Genomic DNA, 20,683 nt, shown 5'->3' on the forward strand with positions numbered 1-20,683 from the left:
TTTTGAATTTTCCCTTCTCATAAGGTTCACTTTTCTTTCTTCATTAAGGTAGCATCTATCAGACTTTTTCACTGTAAAGTTTCCCTTTGTAATTAATAAGTATTTTATGGGAAGTTACTTTGTAATTATGGATGTATCTTATTCCTCAAAATCCTTCAGTTTTGTCTGGAGTTGAGGCTCAGTGGTAGAGTGCTTGCCTAGCATGTAGGAGGCACTGGGGTCAATTCTGAGCACCACATAAAAAAATAAATAAAATAAACATATTGTGTCCATCTACAGCTAATTTTTCTTTAAATCCTTCAGTTTACTCAAATGTAGCCACACAGACTCTTTTCTTCAATGAGTTATATACTACTATAGTTACTTATTTTAAAGCTCAAATTGTTAGTGGAATTTGCTAAGAGTGGAAGGTTGGGGGAAAATACTCCTCTAAGTTGGCTTGTTCTTTTGACATGTCCTCATCATTGCTTAAACATGACCTTGCTTTCAACACAACCATTTTTTCTCATCTCATATTATACCTTCCTGGGCGTAGATCTGGATTAGCCATTTCTTCAAGGAATCCTGGTTCCTTATAGTGGAAAATAGATTCAGAAGCCAAGATCTGAGTCTAGGTATGCTCATCACTACTGAGGTGGTGGTGTCTCAGATCTCAGTGGATGAAGCTAGGGTATTTGTATATGGGTGCATATGTAAGTATACTCACATACATATACATTATACTATACTATATTTATATGAATAGTGTGTTATCTCTAATTTTAATCCAACATCACAGAGCTGGATCTAGTTTTTTCCCTTTCCATATTTCTAATACCCTTCTCTAACAGTGAGAGACCTGGCCGCCATTAACCTTAATATATAACTTATCTGAACAGTCTGTACACATGCCCTCCCATCTGTCTGCTTGCATTCCTTTTGTGTTCTGATATCCCATGCAGCTTTTCTCACTTATGGGTATCCTCATGACCCTCAGAGGATGGGCTCTGACCCCTAGGGCAGTTTCCCCACGTTGGATGCCCTCATTGCTTATATAAGCTCTGACTCCCCAATTGAGTTCAACAGCGTGGACCAAGACTCCTCCTTTTCCCTGCATAGTTGCCTTCCTTACCCCCTTTGGGCTCTGTTTTAGTCAGCCTTGTTATCACTATGATCAAAAGATCTGATAAAAACAATGTAGAGGAGGAAAAGTTTATTTGGCTCACAGCTTCAGAGGTCTCAATCAATAGATGGATGACTCCATTGCTCTGAACCAGAGGTAAAGCAGAACATCACGGTGGAAGGGTGTGATAGAGGAAAGCAACTCAGAACATGGTACCAGAAAGCAGAGAGAAAGAGCTCTGCTTACCAGACACAAAATATATACTCCAAAGGCACACCCCTAGTGACCTACCTCCTCCAGCCACACTCTCCTTACCTGTGACTACCACCCAGTTAATCCATTCAACTGAATCAATGCACTGATTAGGTTAAGGTTCTCATAGCCCAATCATTTTAAAACTGGAGTTTTGGGATGAAACTAGATTCCCTGCTTCTGCTGGCAGATAGGGTTTATGCAGGCTGTAGGCCTCACCAGTGTTCTTCTGGATTGTTGTCTGGCAAATGTGAAGAATAAAATCCAGGACAATAACAAAAGAGAAGAGTTAACAAAATAGGATTTGAGAAGAGAGAGAACTCCCTTGATGCACGTGGGATCTGATAGTATTACAGGGCTGAGGCCTTCCAGGAAACCGAGGCAGCACAAAGACCACTCCTCCTTGATACCCCATTGCCAGTGATCAAGTCAGAAACATTTCAGACTTGTCACTCAGAGCAACAGACATGAGTTTGTTGAAGGGATAGGAAAAGGGGAAAGGGGACACTCTCAAGGGAAGGTGTGGGTCCTTTCAGAGGAAAAGGACAGCATGCCTTTCCAATACTCCAGTTTATTGGGGATTTCAAAGAAGTTTCCATAAAGTCCCACCCAGGCCTATGTCTTGACTTTTGACTGACAATAGGATAACATCGGACTTTCAAGTTTCCACTACCATGACAACCCTAGATCACCTTGGCCTACACTGACCAGTTCTAATTTTCCTGTTCTTAACCATACTTTCTTACAGGTTTTGTGATTAGAAGGAATTATCCTCATCTCTCTGAGTTTTGGGATCTGGTCTGTGAAAAGGGTCCCAAAAGTCTCTTCCTTCAGAGTAACTTGGGTTCCTTTTATCAACACTGTTTCCCACCTGCATTTCCCTTGAAGATAACAGGTAGTTTGCTGAGAAATGTGACATGTCCTGTCCACTTAAGCCAGGCAGGCTGCAGGTAAATTACTTCTTGGAAAAGAAAGCATGTGGGCCTCTGTACGGTGGGCCCATTTTATAGAATTATTCTCTTAACTTCATATTCTATTCATACCACTCACATCTGTCTCAGTTTCCCCTCTAAATTGTCTTGCATTTTCTAACCCATGAACTTTTGGGTAACTCTTCATATCTAAACCATAACAGGCCTGACTCTTCAGACTATCCTTATACATGTACACCCTCCTATGCTGCTCAGGCTTTGGTTTCCTATGCCAGGCTGCCCTTCTGTGCGGATGGACACATTACCCTTCTATGCTCTACTACCTTTCACCATGTACCTTTCTGCATGGAAACCCTTCTCACCCTAACTGGACATTCAGGACACAATACCAGGCACCTGGCTCCATGGTTCTAGTCCTTCACAGATGATGACTCCACTTCCTTCAGTCTGGACAGACTTTTCATTTAGTCTACGCTCTGTTGCCCCAGGCCAGGCTACCTTCCTTGGGAAACTGCCTTATCCTGTTAAGATTCTGAATCCCCTTACTGGACTTTTTCACCCTGCCTGGGCTCTAACACACTGCGTAGGGCTACCTCCATTGTCCTCTCTTCCTTCTTGAGTTCTGACACCCCACTTGAAGCTACTACCTGAAATGAAGGCCCTTCTCATCGCTTTTGGGTTCTGACACTGCATGCTGGCTACCTTGCTTCCTGTATGGCCATGGACACACTTCTTATGTGGCTTGGGCCCCAGAATAGCACAGTGTACCTCCCACACAGATAGGCATCTGTCTCCCTTTTCCCCCTTGGGCTTTGACATACTTCTCTGTACCTCTGGCTTCTCCTGCCACCACCATTGAAGACCCCTGCTTTCCTCTGTCCTACTCAATAGCATTAGAATTACATTTCAAAGGAGGGAAAGACAGGGAAAACCCAGTATCTTTTGAATGTCTATAGGATTTGAAATGATGTCTTAATACTATTCCTGACGTTAGTAACTTATTTCATCTTTTTCTTTCTGACTACATTCTTCAACCAGTTCATCAATTTTAGTTGTTTTTTTTTTTCAATTAATTGTATGTTAGTGTGCTGATACTTTCTAATTTATGCATATTTTTAATTTATTTTTCTGCTCTTCATTATTTGTAGACCCTACTTGGGTTTTAATTTGATGATTTTTTTTTAAAAAAATGTCCTCAATTATTATGTGTAGGTCATCATTGTTTATCGAATTCCCCCCTCAATATATTCACTTGAAATTTTCTCCTAAGCATGGCTTTAGCCACATCCCACATGTATTTATGAGGATTATTTTAAACTTTCTCTTCATTATATAAGTTAATTTTAATTATTATTCCTTTTGATTCATGAGTTATTTAAAGTATTTTTAATTTCTAATTATTTTTGTCTAGTTTTTTATAGTTTTTTTTTAACTAATATTTTTGTTTCTGGTTTCTAGTTTAATTCCACAACAGTCAGATAACAACCTCTTTGTGCTTCTAATTTTGTAAAATGTGTTGATCCTTAATTTATTACCCAGCTTGTAATAAATTTTGGCAAATTTTCACAGGTACTTGAAAAGGGAATTCTGCAGTTGTGAATAATCACCATTTTTTAGAACTGTGGTTCTCTCCACTATCTTAAAACATAAGGTTAAGAGCTATTGGTCATATTCTGCATATGCATGCATACTGTTTTTTCTAGGTTAAGAAAATATTTCAACTTATTCTGCTATGCAGTTTGCAGAGGATAAATTAAAATTCTTTGACATATCCAGATTGAACCCTTTTATGGACTTATCATTTCCATTAAATAAGGATATAAAATTAGGTAGTAAAGCAAAACCTAAAGTAATGAGAGAACATCATAATTTTGGTGTTTGATAGTCCCAGTAGAAAGATCTTCTTAAGGTTTATGTTTACTGTGTAATTTAATAATATGTTACTGTATAAACAACTGTTGGAAACTTTCTCTAGCGTCAATTAAATTTAAGCCACATCTTAGTTATCACACTATGTAGAAATAGTTGTCATTTAGAATATGAAGAGATAATTGCAAAACTTAAAAAGGAAAATTCTTATGACTATATATTTCAGTGAAATTCGAATTCCATATACATTAGCATGTTCTTTGCTTTGGAAAGTAAAATATAAAGCAAAGATAAAAGAAGAAAAGTGATACATTATTATTTTCGATGAAAATGTGGTGTGGCCAAAATAAACTTTTTAAATTTTTTTTTAATTATAGTTGGACACAATATCTTTATTTTATTTATTTATTTTTATGTGGTGCTGAGGGTCAAACCCAGGGCCTCGCACGTGCTAGGCAAGCGCTCTACGCTGAGCCACAACCCCAGCCCCCAAAATAAACTTTTTATTCTGGTTACAACTTTAACATAATATTGTTTTCTCCAAATTTAAAAGATAGTAGTGATGTCTACTCACTGATCCTAGTTAGCATATTCACATATCACAAACTTATTTTGTGTAATTTGTGCCTTGATCTCTGAATCAAGAGTTATACTAAATCTAAACAAGAGCCAGATGACAGGAACTTAGTTGTGAAAATATGCTCTAGTTGATTGGCAACTTAGCAGGAATCTAATAAAAAGTAATAGAAAGAAGAAATACCATTATTACCACAAAGAAATTATACCATGCTGGTAAGAGCAAAAGGAAAGGGAATAATTATTATAGAATAGTTGTTGGGGGTAGGAAAGCCACAGAGAGAAAAAGTATTTTGATTAAGATTAAAAACTGAGATCATATGATCAAATTGAGGGATGAGGAAGACAAGGACTGGATCATATTTGTTTTCTAGCCAATATCCTCTCTGTCTTCTTCCTTCCTTGACCTCCCATTGTTCTGTTATCTACTCTTTTACATATATATGATTAGGTACCTTAATCCATCCCTACCTTTAAATTTTTGATGGCATCTGATTAATTTAAACCAATTATAGTAATCCTGTTTCTCCTACCAGTGATGGGTTTAGGAATAGGCATGTGATCCACTTCTGTCCAGGGTGATCTATGAGGCAATATGCTGAGACTTCTGGGAAAGATCATCTCTCTTCTCAGAACAAAGGTAAAGGACACAGATATTATTACCCTATATACATGGATGATTACACTCCTGGAGTGACTCTGCACCATGTACAGCCAGAGAAATGAGAAATTGTGCTTCATTTGTGTACACTATGTCAAAATATATTCTATTGTAAAATTAAAATTTAAAAAAAAATGGTACACTGACTCCTAGAACCACTACATTGTGGAATTTTAATTAACATCTGTTACAGTAAGTATTTAGATATGGCCATTTAATTTAATTTATGGCTGATTAAGCATTTTTAAAGGAGAGGAGGATATTGGTTTAATGATTTATAAGTTCTATCACTTGATATTGTATTTAGAAACAATAGAAACTCCAACTCTCAAGTTGCTTGTTTTGTTTTGTTTTTTAACAAATAGGGATTTATTTGTCTCACCCATAAAAGTTTAGAGCTATTCATGATGTTTCAGATACTTCAACTATTTTTTTTTTTTTTTTTTTTTTGCTTTTCCATCCTTACTTTCATTCTCATGCTAGTTACTTCATGGGCACAAGGCAATTACTGCATCCTCAGGCAGGTGAAAAGGTAGGGGAAAAGGGGGTACCCATAGAGTTTGACTTCTTTTATCAGGAAAACAAAAGCTTTCCTGGAATTCTGATTCGGAAATCTTCTGCTTAGATCTCCAGCCTAGTTGGATTGCTGCTCAGGAGAGGTCAACTGTGTGATAGGGTTCAGTCAGCCCACCATGCACATGTTCACACCATACCTACTGCATGTGAATGGATGGATTAATCCACATAAATTGTTGATAGCCACTTGTCTCTAATATTCTGGAATTGGTTTTTTTGGCTGCTGATTTTAATGTGTTTAATATATCTTCTTGAATTTAGCTTCAACTATATTAACTTAGCCATCCTTTTTTAAAGTTAGCAGCACAATTCACAATAGCTAGACTGTGGAACCAACCCAGATGCCCTTCAATAGATGAATGGATAAAAAAAAATGTGGCATTTATACACAATGGAGTATTATGCCGCACTAAAAAATGACAAAATCATGGAATTTGCAGGGAAATGGATGGCATTAGAACAGATTATGCTAAGTGAAGCTAGCCAATCCCTAAAAAACAAATGCCAAATGTCTTCTTTGATATAATGAGAGCAACTAAGAACAGAGCAGGGAGGAAGAGCAGGAGGAAAATATTAACATTAAACAGAGACATGAGGTAGGAGGGAAAGGGAGAGAAAAGGGAAATTGCATGGAAATGGAAGGAGACCCTCATTGTTATACAAAATTACATATAAGAGGTTGTGAGGGGAATGGAAAAAAAAAAACAAGGAGAGAAATGAATTACAGTAGATGGGGTAGAGAGAGAAGATGGGAGGGGAGGGGACATTTAGTTTTCTTTTTCAAATTTAGGACTTTTGAACAAATATATAAGTTTTTGCTAAATTAATACAAACTAATATTTTTCATTTGAGCCAGGCATTATGGTAATTTTTAAATGAGGTTTTTAGTTTTTATGTAAAGTTGATCTTAGGAAAAACACAGGAACTGTATTGAATATTGAAGTTGAACTCCATAACATTCTTTTGTAAGGGTCCCATTTGTAGAAGGAGATGCATAATCCATTAAATAAAAATGAGCATCCCCAGCACTGAAAAAGAAGAAAAAAAAAGAAAGTGTTTAAATTCAACATTAAGTATTGCATTCAGGTTTATCTGTACAGACTCAGTAGTTTTTAAATTGTGTACTGGACTCTGTCCTTATCCCTTTCCCTCTTCCACCTCCAGCCTTCTTCACAGATAGGTTTATTCTTAATCATTGAAGTAAAAATTTAAATAATCTTTTAAGAGTGAAAAACACTGGTTCAAATTATTACTAGAATTGGAGATAACTCATGTAGACCAGGAGGAACCACGCTTTAGGAGGGCTATAGACTCAAGGAATGGGGACATGTAATGGAGTAAAGACAGCAGAACTGTAAATTTTTGCTGTGTGGTGGAGATTAACAAACAGAGTTTGGATCTGATTCATAGGGCACATCATTTTAGGATTCTAGATCCAGAATAGATGTGAAAACACAGTCCTGACCCTGCTGAATCAAAAGCAGGTTTAAGTTCTTCTCAATAACTAAAAAAATAAAAATAAAAAACTAAAAAAAAAAATGAAGGTTTTATGTTTGTTTAGCCTACCATGTTTTTATTGCTTTGGCTAAGAGGCCACAAATCACAGGGAAAAGACAAAGTATGTATGCTGCTGGGTTGTTTTGAGAGAGTGAACCAAATTAAAAAACCTATTTAACAAAAACTTATTTTTATGGTGTATAACAATAGGGCCTCTCTAAGTTTATGATTTATTTTTTCTGATCTTTGCAGGAAGAGAGGGGTGGAAACAAGATTATTTTGTTTCTGCACCTCAACTAGGGAAGAAGGACACTGATTTAGTAAATCTAATAGTTACATTTCTGCAAAATTTTTAATCCTGTGTTTTTAAGCTATTTACAATTACTGTAGACCGTACTGCATTTTGAGGCTAATTGGAAACAGTGACCAGATTCTTTATTCATTATCAGGAAACTGCATTCAGAGAATGAGAAGAACACCGCCGCTGGATGAATTGCAACCACCACCATATCAGGATGACAGTGGTTCTCCCCATCTCTCATGTACACCTTCAGAAATTGGGGATGGTAAATGTGAATTTTCCCACTGCAGCAACAGTCCACGATGCTCATATAACAAGTGCTCAAGTGAAGGAAGCACAGGTCATGAAATAGAAAGTTTTCATAATAAAGGATATGAAGAAGATGTTCCAAGTGACAGCACCGCAGTCCTGAGCCCTGAAGTAAGTGAAGCACATACAAGTTTAAAAGTGGATGTTATTTGGAAGATAATAATCTTGTGCTTTTCTTTTTGGTAAGGAGAATGGGATTCATCACAGTCTTATCCCTTTGTAGTTTATGGTACCAGTTTCCATTCTTAAGCTAGTCTTTACCAACAAACTGACCAAGGCTGTCTCAACTTGTCTTCAGCTCCCTCTGCAACCAAAGGAAGATGGATAGTTCAAGATAGGGAGTGGTGGTGGTTGTTAAACACTTTATATAAAATATTCTGGAATTATTTACCTTTTTATTTCATCTCAAGGTTACAGTTTATGTTTATTAGGATTTTTTATTATTATTTATTAATGTTTTATAAGTCTTTTGAAATCACTTTATTGTAGTTTCATTTATAGAATATGAAAGGGATAATGGATAATGATGGTCAGCTTTACTAATGCAATTTGAATTCAAAGTATCATGTATCCAGAGTGGTTAGTTGGTTAAATTTAAGTCACTTTTTTTGTAACAAAAATGTGAAAATAACAGAAAAAGTAATTTTTGCTATTTCAAAGTATTGCCATTGGATTTGTTAAAAACTAGAACAGTAAGGTGTTTTCATAAGGTAGTATTTATTTTTAGGATTTACTTTTTTTGATAGTTTTAGAGTGTAAACTTACAACTTTTGTTCCTGACAGCATTCCTGAAAGCATACGGTATGTTTGTGTCCCTACTAGGTAAATTTTCTGCTTTGTTGTCAAAATTAAATAAGGAAGGTAGTTTCCCAACACAGAATAATTAAGTTGTAGATAGAATTTCTTTAATTTGGGAGTATTTTTTTATAATTTTAAGAAGCACTTTGCTAATATTTTTTTAATATTTCTGATGTTATAATATATCTGACCTAGAAGAAAATTCTATATTGATATTTTAAATTTAATGTATTAGTGTTTTATAATTTTCCACAAGGAATGTTTGTGTTCTATCACATAAACAAAGTTAAGATTGCTGCTTTGTGACTTTTCAAACTGTATACACAGCAAGCTAACAGTGAAGCCTAGATTCTAAAATTAATAATACTAACAACTATCACAGGTGTCCTGGGAATTTTGCTGTGAACTTTACATAGTCAGCTTATTTAGCTCTACCAAGCATATCCTCAGAAGTTATATTTCTGTTTCACCAATGAAACAGTAAGACTGAGAGAGTTAAGCAATTTGCCCAAGTACATGCAGCTCTTAACTAGTGGAACTATAATTCAAACCCACGTGTGTCTGACCACAAAAATGATGCTCTTAACAACTGTTATTATATTGCCATTCTTAATCTAAATTGTTGTGTGTGAAATTACTTGAATGTAGTGGTATCCTCTAACATACCACGAGGCAAGTTATCACAGGGGACTCAGACCAAATTAAGATGCTTAAGTTACATGTGTATGCACACTTGTGTATGCATGTGTTTAAATCTATTTCAGATACAAAGCAAGAAGTAAGAGGATTATGGTAAGGTACGTTGACACACTTACCTATGTCATCATAGGATATCAGTAGGTATAGGTAGCAAAGCCACATCATGGTTTATACAGTACCCATATATCCTGTTCCACTGTCTTTGTTCCATCAACATTCCTATTTATCGTATGGTAACAAAGACCAGAGTAGAGATTTAAATAAGGGTATCAAGACCCAGCAGTACACACTTGCTTTAGAAGCAAGTATACCTGGCCACCACTGGACCTTGCCAGTGAGCCTACTACACGGATACAGATTTTTATCTGCATTTCCTAAGTAGAAACATGGGAGACAAAGCTCTTATCTCAGAGACAACATGTTCATGACTTGGGTTTTCCATCATTTTCTATAGGTAATAGTCATTTGTTTCATCATATTTTCTATTTAATTCATCTATCTTTGGTATGTTATTAATTACTACAGTTACTAATTACTCTTTTGGTATATTATTAACTACAGTTATTAGTTACAGTTTTAATATATCATGAATTCTGTCTTGTCTCACAGGTTGCTTTCCTTACACATTATCTATAGTTAACGCCTGTATTTTTACCCATATTTTAGAAGCTGCTGACTTGCTATCTTTGTTAACACTTACTTTTGAGTTTCCTCTACTTGGTTTTATGTCTTTTATAGTATCACAGAATATAATCAAACAATTTAGCAAAACTACATTGCATAAGTACTTTGATATAGAACATTAATAACCTATGCAAGTATAGGATATAATGTTAATATAAAAATCTTATTTTTCAAATTTATTGTAACCCTATAATTGATAATATGTGTCAATTAGAAAAGTCTTTCCTCGTGGTTTAATCCAGGCTGCAGGTGTCTTAGATACATGATTGAACTAAAAGAGGGGAAGAGGGCACAGAAGAAATCTGTGGAAAGTAGTTTATAAACTCTATTGAGTTTATGCAACTCTGTTTCTAGCTAAGTTTTTCTAAAACTTTGATCCAGGCACCTTGAAAGGGAATGATTGTTTGCTAGTTTCCTGTTTGAAGAGTGCAAATAGTAGTTTTTATCTGTTAAGGTCATACCCTTTAAATTGTGGGTTTCACATTCTTTTTTTAAATGTTTAAAATTTGTTCTAATTAGTTATAGGGTTTCACATTCTGAACATTGGAATGCTCAGGGAAAACATAGAAAAAAAATGTTCTTTTGAGTAAATGAAAGAAGGAAGACTGTGGGGCATTAGTATTCATTGTAAGCACTGAACACGTGCTTAGAAAATTTAAGAAAATTATAAAATTGGTCCAATGAAAATTATTTAAGATTTATTAAAATCCCCACAGGGACAAAGTGACATAGTTAAGGTAAAAAACCTGGCTTTGACATTGTTGGTAACTATATGAAACTCTCAAATGTATTCCAGACAATTAGACTGGCAGGAATTTGAGACAACTAATGGTTATAATTTCTTTTAATGTCATAATTAGTATGTATAGTTTCCAGTATTCAACTTTTAAAATGTGTATTCTTCAACAATAGGTAATATTGGAAAATAATATACTGTTTTTAATTTTAGTTAACAATTGAAGTAATATGGTCTGAAATTTGGAGGATACTTAGCTGCAAAAATATTTGAGGCCTTTTTATACTTCCATATTTCACATTTCCTTTGGTTTTTAAATCAAAGTAGGTTTATGTTCTTTCATAGATGGGGAATTGTATAACAAGTTCTAAAAATGGAAACATTTTTCAATAGCATTATACTTTATTTATGTGCACTTACTCTGCAGTTTAATATTGAGTTGCTGGTTGTGTTCTTTATAGTGTGAAGGTTAAAATTTAGTAGTATCTCACTAAAGGAACAGAAATAACAATAAAATATATTTAAAATTTTTAATTGTAAAACATATGTCCAACTTTCTCAAAATGGTAATGATGTGCAGTACATTCTAAATGTGTCTTTATTTAATAAGTGTTTTAGTTTAACTTACCATTTCTAACATTCTGGCACTGTATGGTAGATTTTGATTGTAGCTGGCTGCTAATTATACTTTTTCTTTGAGGGCAAATTAAAATTGTTTTCCCATCATCCTCATAAAGAAATATCAGGCATTTATGTGCTAGATTAAATAATAGAGTTAAAAATTGAAAACATTTTAATTTGCTTTTCCTAGGATATGTCAGCTCAAGGATCGTCTTCACAGCTTCCTAAACCTTTTGATCCTGAGCCAGAAGCTAAATATGGCACACTGGATGTGACTTTTGACTATGACTCACAAGAACAGAAGCTTTTGGTAACAGTGACAGCTGTCACAGACATCCCAACATATAACAGGACAGGTGGCAACTCATGGCAAGTACACCTTGTTCTTCTACCTATAAAGAAACAGAGAGCAAAAACCAGCATCCAGAGAGGACCATGCCCTGTCTTCACAGAAACATTCAAATTTAATCATGTTGAATCTGAGATGATTGGAAATTATGCAGTTCGGTTTAGACTTTATGGTGTACATCGCATGAAAAAAGAAAAGATTGTGGGGGAAAAGATTTTTTATTTAACAAAATTGAATCTTCAAGGGAAAATGTCATTACCTGTGATACTGGAACCTTCTTACAATCATTCTGTAAGTATCTCATCATATGACCTCAATACAATGTATGTTTATGGAATATAATATATATAATTTTTAAAAATCTATAATCAAGCAATAAGTTTGTCACCATATTGTTTGTATAGTAATCATATATTTATACAAATTTCTAGGCCTTGGATAGGTAGGTATAATTTTTTTTCTTTTCTATTAAATTTCCTTTTGAAGATGATGAGGTATAGGTTCTTTCTTGAAGTTCTGAAGAATGAGACCCATGGACAATTCAGGGTGAGAGTAAAGTAACAGAATTTATTTTTGAAACAGAAAAGAAGTGAAGCTCCCAGAGAGAGGGGTTCCAATTGGTATGCCCCAGAGTTGCTGCCGTCTAGGGGTTTATATGGTATTGCTAGAGGTGACCTTTAAAGCTATTGCTATGGAATTGTTGCAATCAGGGCTCTGCTCTGCCTATAATATTTCTGCTCCTGCTCTCAGTGATATATGATTTATGTATTTTATTCTATCCCCTTTCTAGCCAATGGTCTTAGATTTGTTCCTTTATTGAAAATGTGTTAAATGATTATAATGTAATCTAAACTATTTATAGAATTAAATTTTTTTCCAGGTTAAAACTAGGTGATCAATTAAAATCTGTTTATCCTTCTGTCTTGTTTGCTATATTGCAGAAATTTTCTGCTCATGAGTTATTATCTTTCCAGAACTGCCATGAAATTATTTTAAAAGTTCAAAAACTATGACCTCATTGTACTTTCAATATTTTGAAGCATTTCTGGGTGAATACTTTTAACCTAAAGACTTTCAACCAGCTTTCACTTTTTTTTTTCCAGATTATTCACTTTCAAATCTCTATCCATATTTTTAACTAAATTCCCATAAAGCATTGCATGTCACAGGAGAGAAGTGTCTGCACTATTTGTTTAAACCAAGGAGACACATTATGCCACATAGTTATTTAGATTATGAGAAAATCTGTTATATGTGCTATAAGTGTAAATTGTGATTTATATTTATACCTGTTATATTTAACAAAAAGCATTTTTGCAGTATCTATTTCAGGATGGATTTAAATTTTAAAATAAGGTATTATATTTTAGCATTGTTTTAAGACTTTTAAACGTGTAAGCATAAGTTCAAGGTTAAGGTTTCATTGCATTTATATCAGGTAGTATTTGATTCTGTGGGACTTTCATTCATAGTCAGACTATACAATTTAACTAGATATTTCAGCATCTGTAAAAATAAAAAGATGGTGGTAAATGTGTGTGTGTGTGTGTGTGTGTGTGTACATATATACCCCATGTGTGTTTACAAGGTAAGAAGCTTTATTGATAGAATTAATAGCTTATTATCACATCAAATTTTAAGAATTACTTTTTTTGGGAGAATGTCTTTTTAAATGACACTAGCAGTTTATAACAAGAGAAATAAAAAGAAAATTCAGATAATATATTTTTGAGGAAAGTATAAATTTTCATAGAATCGAATATTCCGTAGTTATTAATGTGATTTTTAAATTTTTATTATTTGGTCTGAGTGATAACTATTTTTTCTGTGGAAAACATAATATTTTATACAAATAACTGCCGCTGATTTAAATTAGAAGAGAAAGACTATCATCAAGAGGTATGTATTTTATATCGCTTTATTTATTTTAAATTATCTCTCTTCTGATTCTATATTCATTATCCAAATGAATTATATTCATTATCCAAAGAAAATGAAGCTCTAAACATATGGTTTTATCTCTGGTCAAATTTCTGTATACACCTATGTTGCTTGTGTTAGGTTATAGTCATTGATTCTATAATCTTTTTTTTTTGCCAACTAATATTGTAAATTTCTTTAGAATATTTACAAGAAGAATTAAAAAAAAGTTCTAGATAAGTAGCTTCTAAGATTTAATGTTCAAATCTAAACAAAGCCATCTTCTGCTCTTAGAAAATGTTTCTTCTGCACTGACATGCTTCTCAAATTTAATACCTATAATTTTTCTTTTCTCTTGCTTTCTTCTTTCTTCACTTTCTTAAAATCTTGTTTGTTTTACAGCTACTGAAACACCAAGGTTGTGAGGTTAACACTCATAAGTGTCAGTTGTCTTGTCATAAATATTAATAGAATGTATGTATTTTCTGTATGTAATGTTCTCTTTGCTTAAATTTTAATATTACATAGAGGAATCTTGTCATAGTTTACCTGGGTGAGTTTGGCTCTAATTTTGTTCGATGTAAAAATGTGTGTATAAGGGTTATATTCATAATTAAATATTTATTCTAGTGGCTTTTGAATAATTACTTATTATTGCTTTTGTTACAAGAGCATTTGTCTTTTGGCAAGGGAAAGTTTTAACCCAGCCAAAGAATTCACAAATCACACTTAAAATATTTTTTAAATTTCTTGGTTTTTTTCATGGATAATGATAGAATAGAGTTCTGCATATAGTTTATCTTCACAGCTAGTTTTTGAAGAACTGATTGAATCAACACATTGAGAGAAATAGACAAATGCCACAAAAATGACTTTCTGAGAACTAAACAATGAATTTCCTTCAGGATAAGATTAAAATTTAACATTGAGATATAGTTTAAGGTGTTCCTCTTTGATGATAAAAAATACATCAGAGAGATATAAAGCATAAGTTCTTACTACTAAATAACTGTCTAAGTTTGGTAAATTACCTAATCATTTTGGGTATCAGGTTTCTCAATAGTAAAATGAGAGGGTTAGAACAAATGATATCTGAGGTTCTACTCATCTCTGATGTTCTCTGGTTCTACTAATATATATCGTGAAAGGATTTAGGCAAGAACAGAATTGAATTTTAAGTCCATTTTATATGCTTGATACATCACATTTTGTGGTGAGCATGTATTATTTCCTCCCTCTTTCATACCTTTTCAACAACTTTCTAATGATAGGGAAGTTCCAACTAAAGCTTTCCATCTTCCTAAGAGCAGCTAGAAAATTCACTTTCCTAATCTTGCTCATAGGGAGAGCATGAGCTTTATGACTAGACTGTACTACTTGTGTTCATTTCTGGGAAACTTCAATATAAACTGAACAGAGAAGATACTGTGCTCATATTATGTCTCCATGAAGCTGATGGCAGAGGCATTGGAGGTGAGAGACCACAGTAACTCTAAAATAGCTTTGTTGGTGCAGAAGCAATGTTAGTGCTGGGCCAGTTACAACTGTAGTAAAGAAAAGTCCTTAACACATGAGAGTCCTATAGGAACAGCAACAAAGTTCCTGTAAGACACTGGTCCTGCCATATGAGTTTAGACTTTTTATTCTTGAGAGTCTTAGCTGTTAACCTGATTTCCTGTGTGTCCCCATTCTTTTAATAAATTGCCATTCCACTTTATGAGTCGGAGTTAACTTCCAGTGTTTTCAAATAAGAACTCTGAAATAGCCATATGGTTTAATATTTACTTGCTTCTGTCATTTCTTACTCCATGCTGATAACTAGAGTGTTGGCAGTTACCCTTACTACTCTCTCATAATTTGATTTCTCTTACATATTCAACTTAGTTAGCATGGCACTCTTTCTTAGTGTATAAAACCAATTTCTTCACTTGAATTTTTAATACTGTATTACACACTCTGTAGTAGTTGCCTGGAATAGCCTTTCCTTTTCTTCTTCCCAATCTTATTTTTCACTCAATTTACTTGATTTTTTAAAAATACTATTAGGTTTATTTTATGGTTTATTAAAATAAAATCCATGATTTTTCTAATGGATATAACAAACCTTTCTATACAAATAATACCTGGATAGCATTATCTATACAGAATGACTAGTTGGGATGATAGGTAAGATTCCTGCACATTGCTCCAGTTACAAAATATAAGAATTTTGATTAAATTCTTGATGTACTTCAAGTAATTCGTATAGTCTTGGTGAGTTGCTATACAGCAAAATTGATGTTTAGCAAATAAATGTGGTATGTTTCATCTTGGGATCAGATGTTTTAAATTGATAGATGAACTGCAGTTCACCTGTTAAAGTTTCCTATAGAGAAATGATTCTCAAAGTGTGACCCTCGGCCAGCAACATCAATGTTGCCTAAGAGCTTGTTAAAAGTGCAGATTCTCAGTCCCTGTCCCATACTTACTAAAGAAAAAAGAAAAAAAAAGTATATTCTTTCCCAGATCCTCCTAGTAAGAGCACAGCCCACCTAAATCTTTTTTTTTTTAATTTTATATTTGTTCTACTTAGTTGTACATGACAGCAGAATGCATTTCAATTCATTGTACACAAACAGAATGCAACATTACAATTCCCTGGTTATACACGGTGTAGAGATGCACCATTCATGCAGTCATATGTGTACCTAGGGTAATGTTGTCCATCTCATTCCACCATCTTTTCTATTCTCATAACCCCTCCCTACCTTCCCCTTTGCCTAATCCAAAGTTCGTCCATTCTTCCCATGCCCACCTCCATTATAGATTAGCATCCACTAATCAGAGAAAACATTCGGCCTTTATTTTGGGGGGATTGAAAAAGCAATCATAAAATTCATTTGGAAAAATAAGAGATCTGGAATAGCCAAAGAAATCCTTAGCAAGAAAAGTGAAGCAGGAGGCATCACAGTATTTTTGCTTAGCATAATATTATCCAACTTCATCCTTTACCTGCAAATGCCATAATTTTATTCTCTTTTAATGCTGAGTAATAGTCCATTGTGTATATATACCACAGTTTCTTTAGATGGACATCTAGGTTGGTTCCACATATTAGCTATTGTGAATTCTGATACTATAAACATTGTTGTGGCTATGTCACTATAGTATGCTGATTTTTAAGTCCTTTAGGATAGACCAAGGAGTGGGATAGCTGGGTCAAATGGTGGTTTCATTCTAAGTTTTCTGAAGCATCTCCACACTGCTTTCCAAAGTAGTTGCACCAGTTTGCAGTTCCACCAGCAATGAATGGGTGTACCGTTTCCCCCACATCCTCTCCAACACTTATTATTGCTTGTATTCTTGTTAACTGCCATTCTGACTGGGATGAGATGACATCTTAGAGTAGTTTTGATTTGCATTTCTCTAATTATTAAAGATGTTGAATATTTTTTCATGTATTTGTTGATTGCTTGTATATCTTCTGAGAAGTGTCTGTTCAGTTCTTTAGCCCATTTATTGACTGGGTTGATTTTTTTTTCTTTTTTTTTCTTTTTTTTTTTTTTTGGTATTAAGTTTTTTGAATTTATATCCTGGAGATTAGTGCTCTATCTGATGTATGTGTGGTAAAAATTTGCTCCCATACTGTAGGTTCTCTCTTCACCTCAATGATTGTCTCTTTTGCTGAAAAGAAGCTTTTTAGTTCAAATCCATTTCATTTATTGATTCTTGATTTTGTTTCTTGCACTTCAAGGATCTGGTTAAGGAAGACCGGGCCTAATGCTACATAATGAAGATTTGGGCCTACTTTTTCTTCTATTAGGTACAGAATCTCTGGTCTAATACCTAGGTCCTTGATCCACTTTGAGTTGTGTTTTGTGCATGGTAAGAGACAGAAGTTTAATTTCATTTTGCTACATATGGATTTCCAGTTTTTCCAGCACCATTTGTTGAAGAGGCTATCATTTCTCCAATGTAGTTTTTGGCACCTTTGTCTAGTATGAGATAACCGTATTTATGTGGGTTGGTCTTTGTGTCTTCTATTCTGTACCATTAGTCTACATGTCTATTATGGTGCCAATACCATGCTGTTTTTGTTACTATTGCTCTGTAGTATAGTTTAAGGTCTGGTATTGTGATGCCTCCTGCTTCACTTTTCTTGCTAAGGATTACTTTGGCTATTCCAGATCTCTTATTTTTCCAAATGAATTTTATGATTGCTTTTTCAAGTTCTATGAAGAATGTCACTGGGATTTTAATAGGAATTGCATTAAATCTGTACAACAGTTAGTGTGGTTATTCTGACAATAGAGCCCTGGAAGATCTTTCCATCTTCTAAGTTTTTCTTCAGTTTCCTTCTTTAGTGTTCTGTAGTGTTCATTGTAGAGGTCTTGCACCTCTTTTGTTAGATTGATTCCCAAGTATTTTATATTTTTTGAGCTATTTTGAATGGGGTGGTTCTTCTAATTTCTCTTTCAGTGGATTCATCACTTACATATAGAAGTCATTTGATTTTTGGGTATTGATTTTATATCCTGCTACTTTGCTGAATTCATTCATTAGTTCTAGAAGTTTTCTGGTGGAATTTTTTGGACCTTCTAGATATAGAATCATGTCATCAGCAAATAGTGATAGTTTGAGTTCTTCTTTACCTATTTGTATCCCTTTAATTTCTTTCTGTTGTCTAATTGCTCTGGCTAAAGTTTCAAGGACTATGTTGAATAGAAACAGTGAAAGAGGGAATCTCTTTTTCCAGTTTTTAGAGGGAATGCTTTCAATTTTTCTCTATTTAGAATGACATTGGTCTTGGGCTTAGCATAGATAGCTTTTACAATGTTGAGGTATGATCCTATGATTCCTAGTTTTCCTACTGTTTTGAACATGAATAGGGGCTTTATTTGATAGAATGCTTTTTCAGCATCTATTGAGATAATCATATGATTCTTGTCTTTAAGTCTACTGATGTGATGTGTTACATTTATTGATTTCCATATGTTGAACCAAACTTGCATCCCTGGGATGAACCTCACTTGATCGTGGTACACTTTATTTTTAATATGTTTTTGTATGCTTTGGGCCAGGATTTTAGTGAGAATTTTTGCCTCTGTATTCATTAGGGATATTGTTCTGAAGTTTTCTTTCTTGATGTGTCTTTGTCTGGATTTGGAATCAAGGTGAGGCCAGCCTCATAGAATGAGTTTGGAAGGGTTCCCTCCTTTTCTATTTCATGGAATAATTTGAGGAGTACTGGTATTAGTTCTTCTTGGAAGGTCTTATAGAACTCTGCAGAGAATCCCTCTGGTCCTGGGCTTTTCTTGGTTGGTAGGCTTTTAATGGCATCTTCTATTTCCTTGCTTGAAATTAATCTGTTTAAATTGTGTATGTCCTCCTTATTCAGTTTGGGTAGATCGTGTGTTTCTAGAAATTCGTCAATGTCATCGAGATTATCTTTTTTATTAGAGTATAAATTTTCAAAATAATTTCTAATTATCTTCTGTATTTCAATAGTGTCATCATGTTATTTCCTTTTTCATCATAAATTTTAGTAACTTGAGTTTTCTCTCTCCTTCTCTTCATTAGCATGGCTAAGAGTTTATCAATTTTATTTATTTTTTTCAAAGAACCAACTTTTCATTTTGTCAATATTTTTAATTGTTTCTTTTGTTTCAATCTAATTGATTTCAGCTCTGATTTTAATTATTTCCTGTCTCTACTACTTTTGGTATTGATTTGTTCTTCTTTTTCAAAGGCTTTCAGATGTAATGTTAGGTCATTTATTTGTTGATTTTTTATTCTTTTGATGAGCAAGCTCAATTCAATGAACTTTCCTCTTAGCACTTCCTTCATAGTGTCCCAGAGATTTTGATATGTTGTATCAGTGTTCCTTCATTTACCTCTAGGAGTTTTTTTTAATCTCCTCCCTGATGTCTTCTGCTATCCATTCCTCATTCAGTATTATATTATTTAGTCTCCAGGTACTTGAGTAGCTTCTATTGTTTATTTTATCATTGATTTCTAGTTTCAGTCCATTATGATAAGATAGAATATAGGGTAGTATCTCTCTTTTTTTTTTAATTTGCTAAGAGTTGCTTTGTGGCATAATATATGGTCTATTTTAGAGAAGAAGGTATATTTGCTCGATGATGGAGGAAATACTCTATATATGTCTGTTAAATCTAAATCATTGATTGTATTATTGAATTATATAGTTTCTTTGTTTAGTTTTTGTATGGAAGATCTATCCAGTGGCAAGAGAGGTGTGTTAAAGTCACTCAGTTTTATTTTGTGTGATCTATTTGCTTCTTGAAATTGAAAAGGGTTGGTTTGATATATGTAGATGCTCCATTGTTTGGGGCATAGATATTTATGATTGTTATGTCTTATTGATGTACAGTTCCCTTAAGCTGTATGAAATGTCCTTATCTCTTCTGACTAAATTTGGTTTGAAGTCCACTTTATCTGTATGAGGATGAAAACCTCTGCTTGTTTACATGGCCCATCTGAGTGATATGTTTTTTCCCCATCCTTTCACCTTCAGTCTGTGGATGTCTTTTCCTATGAATCTCTTAAAGGCAGCATATGTTTGGATTTTTTTTTAATCCAGTCTGTCAGTCTGTGTCTTTTAATTGATGAGTTTAGGCCATTAGCATTCAGGGTTATTATTGAGACATGGTTTGTATTCCCAGTCATTTTGGTTTATTTTTTATTTTTAAGCTTTGGTTGTTTTCTCCTTTGATTGAATTTACCTGTTCCTCCCTTTGCTGATTTTTATTGTTGTTTTTCATTTTCTTCTCATGGAATATTTTGCCGAGAATATTCTGT

At 34.0% G+C, this 20,683-nt stretch overlaps 1 protein-coding gene across 7 annotated transcripts in view; it reads left to right on the forward strand.

Moving 5' to 3' along the window:
- Syt14 (synaptotagmin 14) overlaps positions 1–20,683 on the forward strand; it is a 257,494-nt gene that overhangs the window by 168,251 nt on the left and 68,560 nt on the right. For all 7 annotated transcript variants that reach the window (XM_058581952.1, XM_058581951.1, XM_058581953.1 and 4 more), the window contains 2 exons: positions 7,915–8,186; positions 11,804–12,253. In XM_058581952.1, coding sequence (XP_058437935.1) covers positions 7,915–8,186; positions 11,804–12,253 — 722 coding nt within the window. The remainder of the gene's footprint in view (positions 1–7,914; positions 8,187–11,803; positions 12,254–20,683) is intronic.

The sequence above is a fragment of the Marmota monax genome, unplaced genomic scaffold (assembly GCF_021218885.2).
Source record: "Marmota monax isolate L192 unplaced genomic scaffold, Marmota_monax_Labrador192_F-V1.1 WCK01_AAM20220418_F8-fsc00105, whole genome shotgun sequence".
Lineage (NCBI taxonomy): Eukaryota > Metazoa > Chordata > Mammalia > Rodentia > Sciuridae > Marmota > Marmota monax.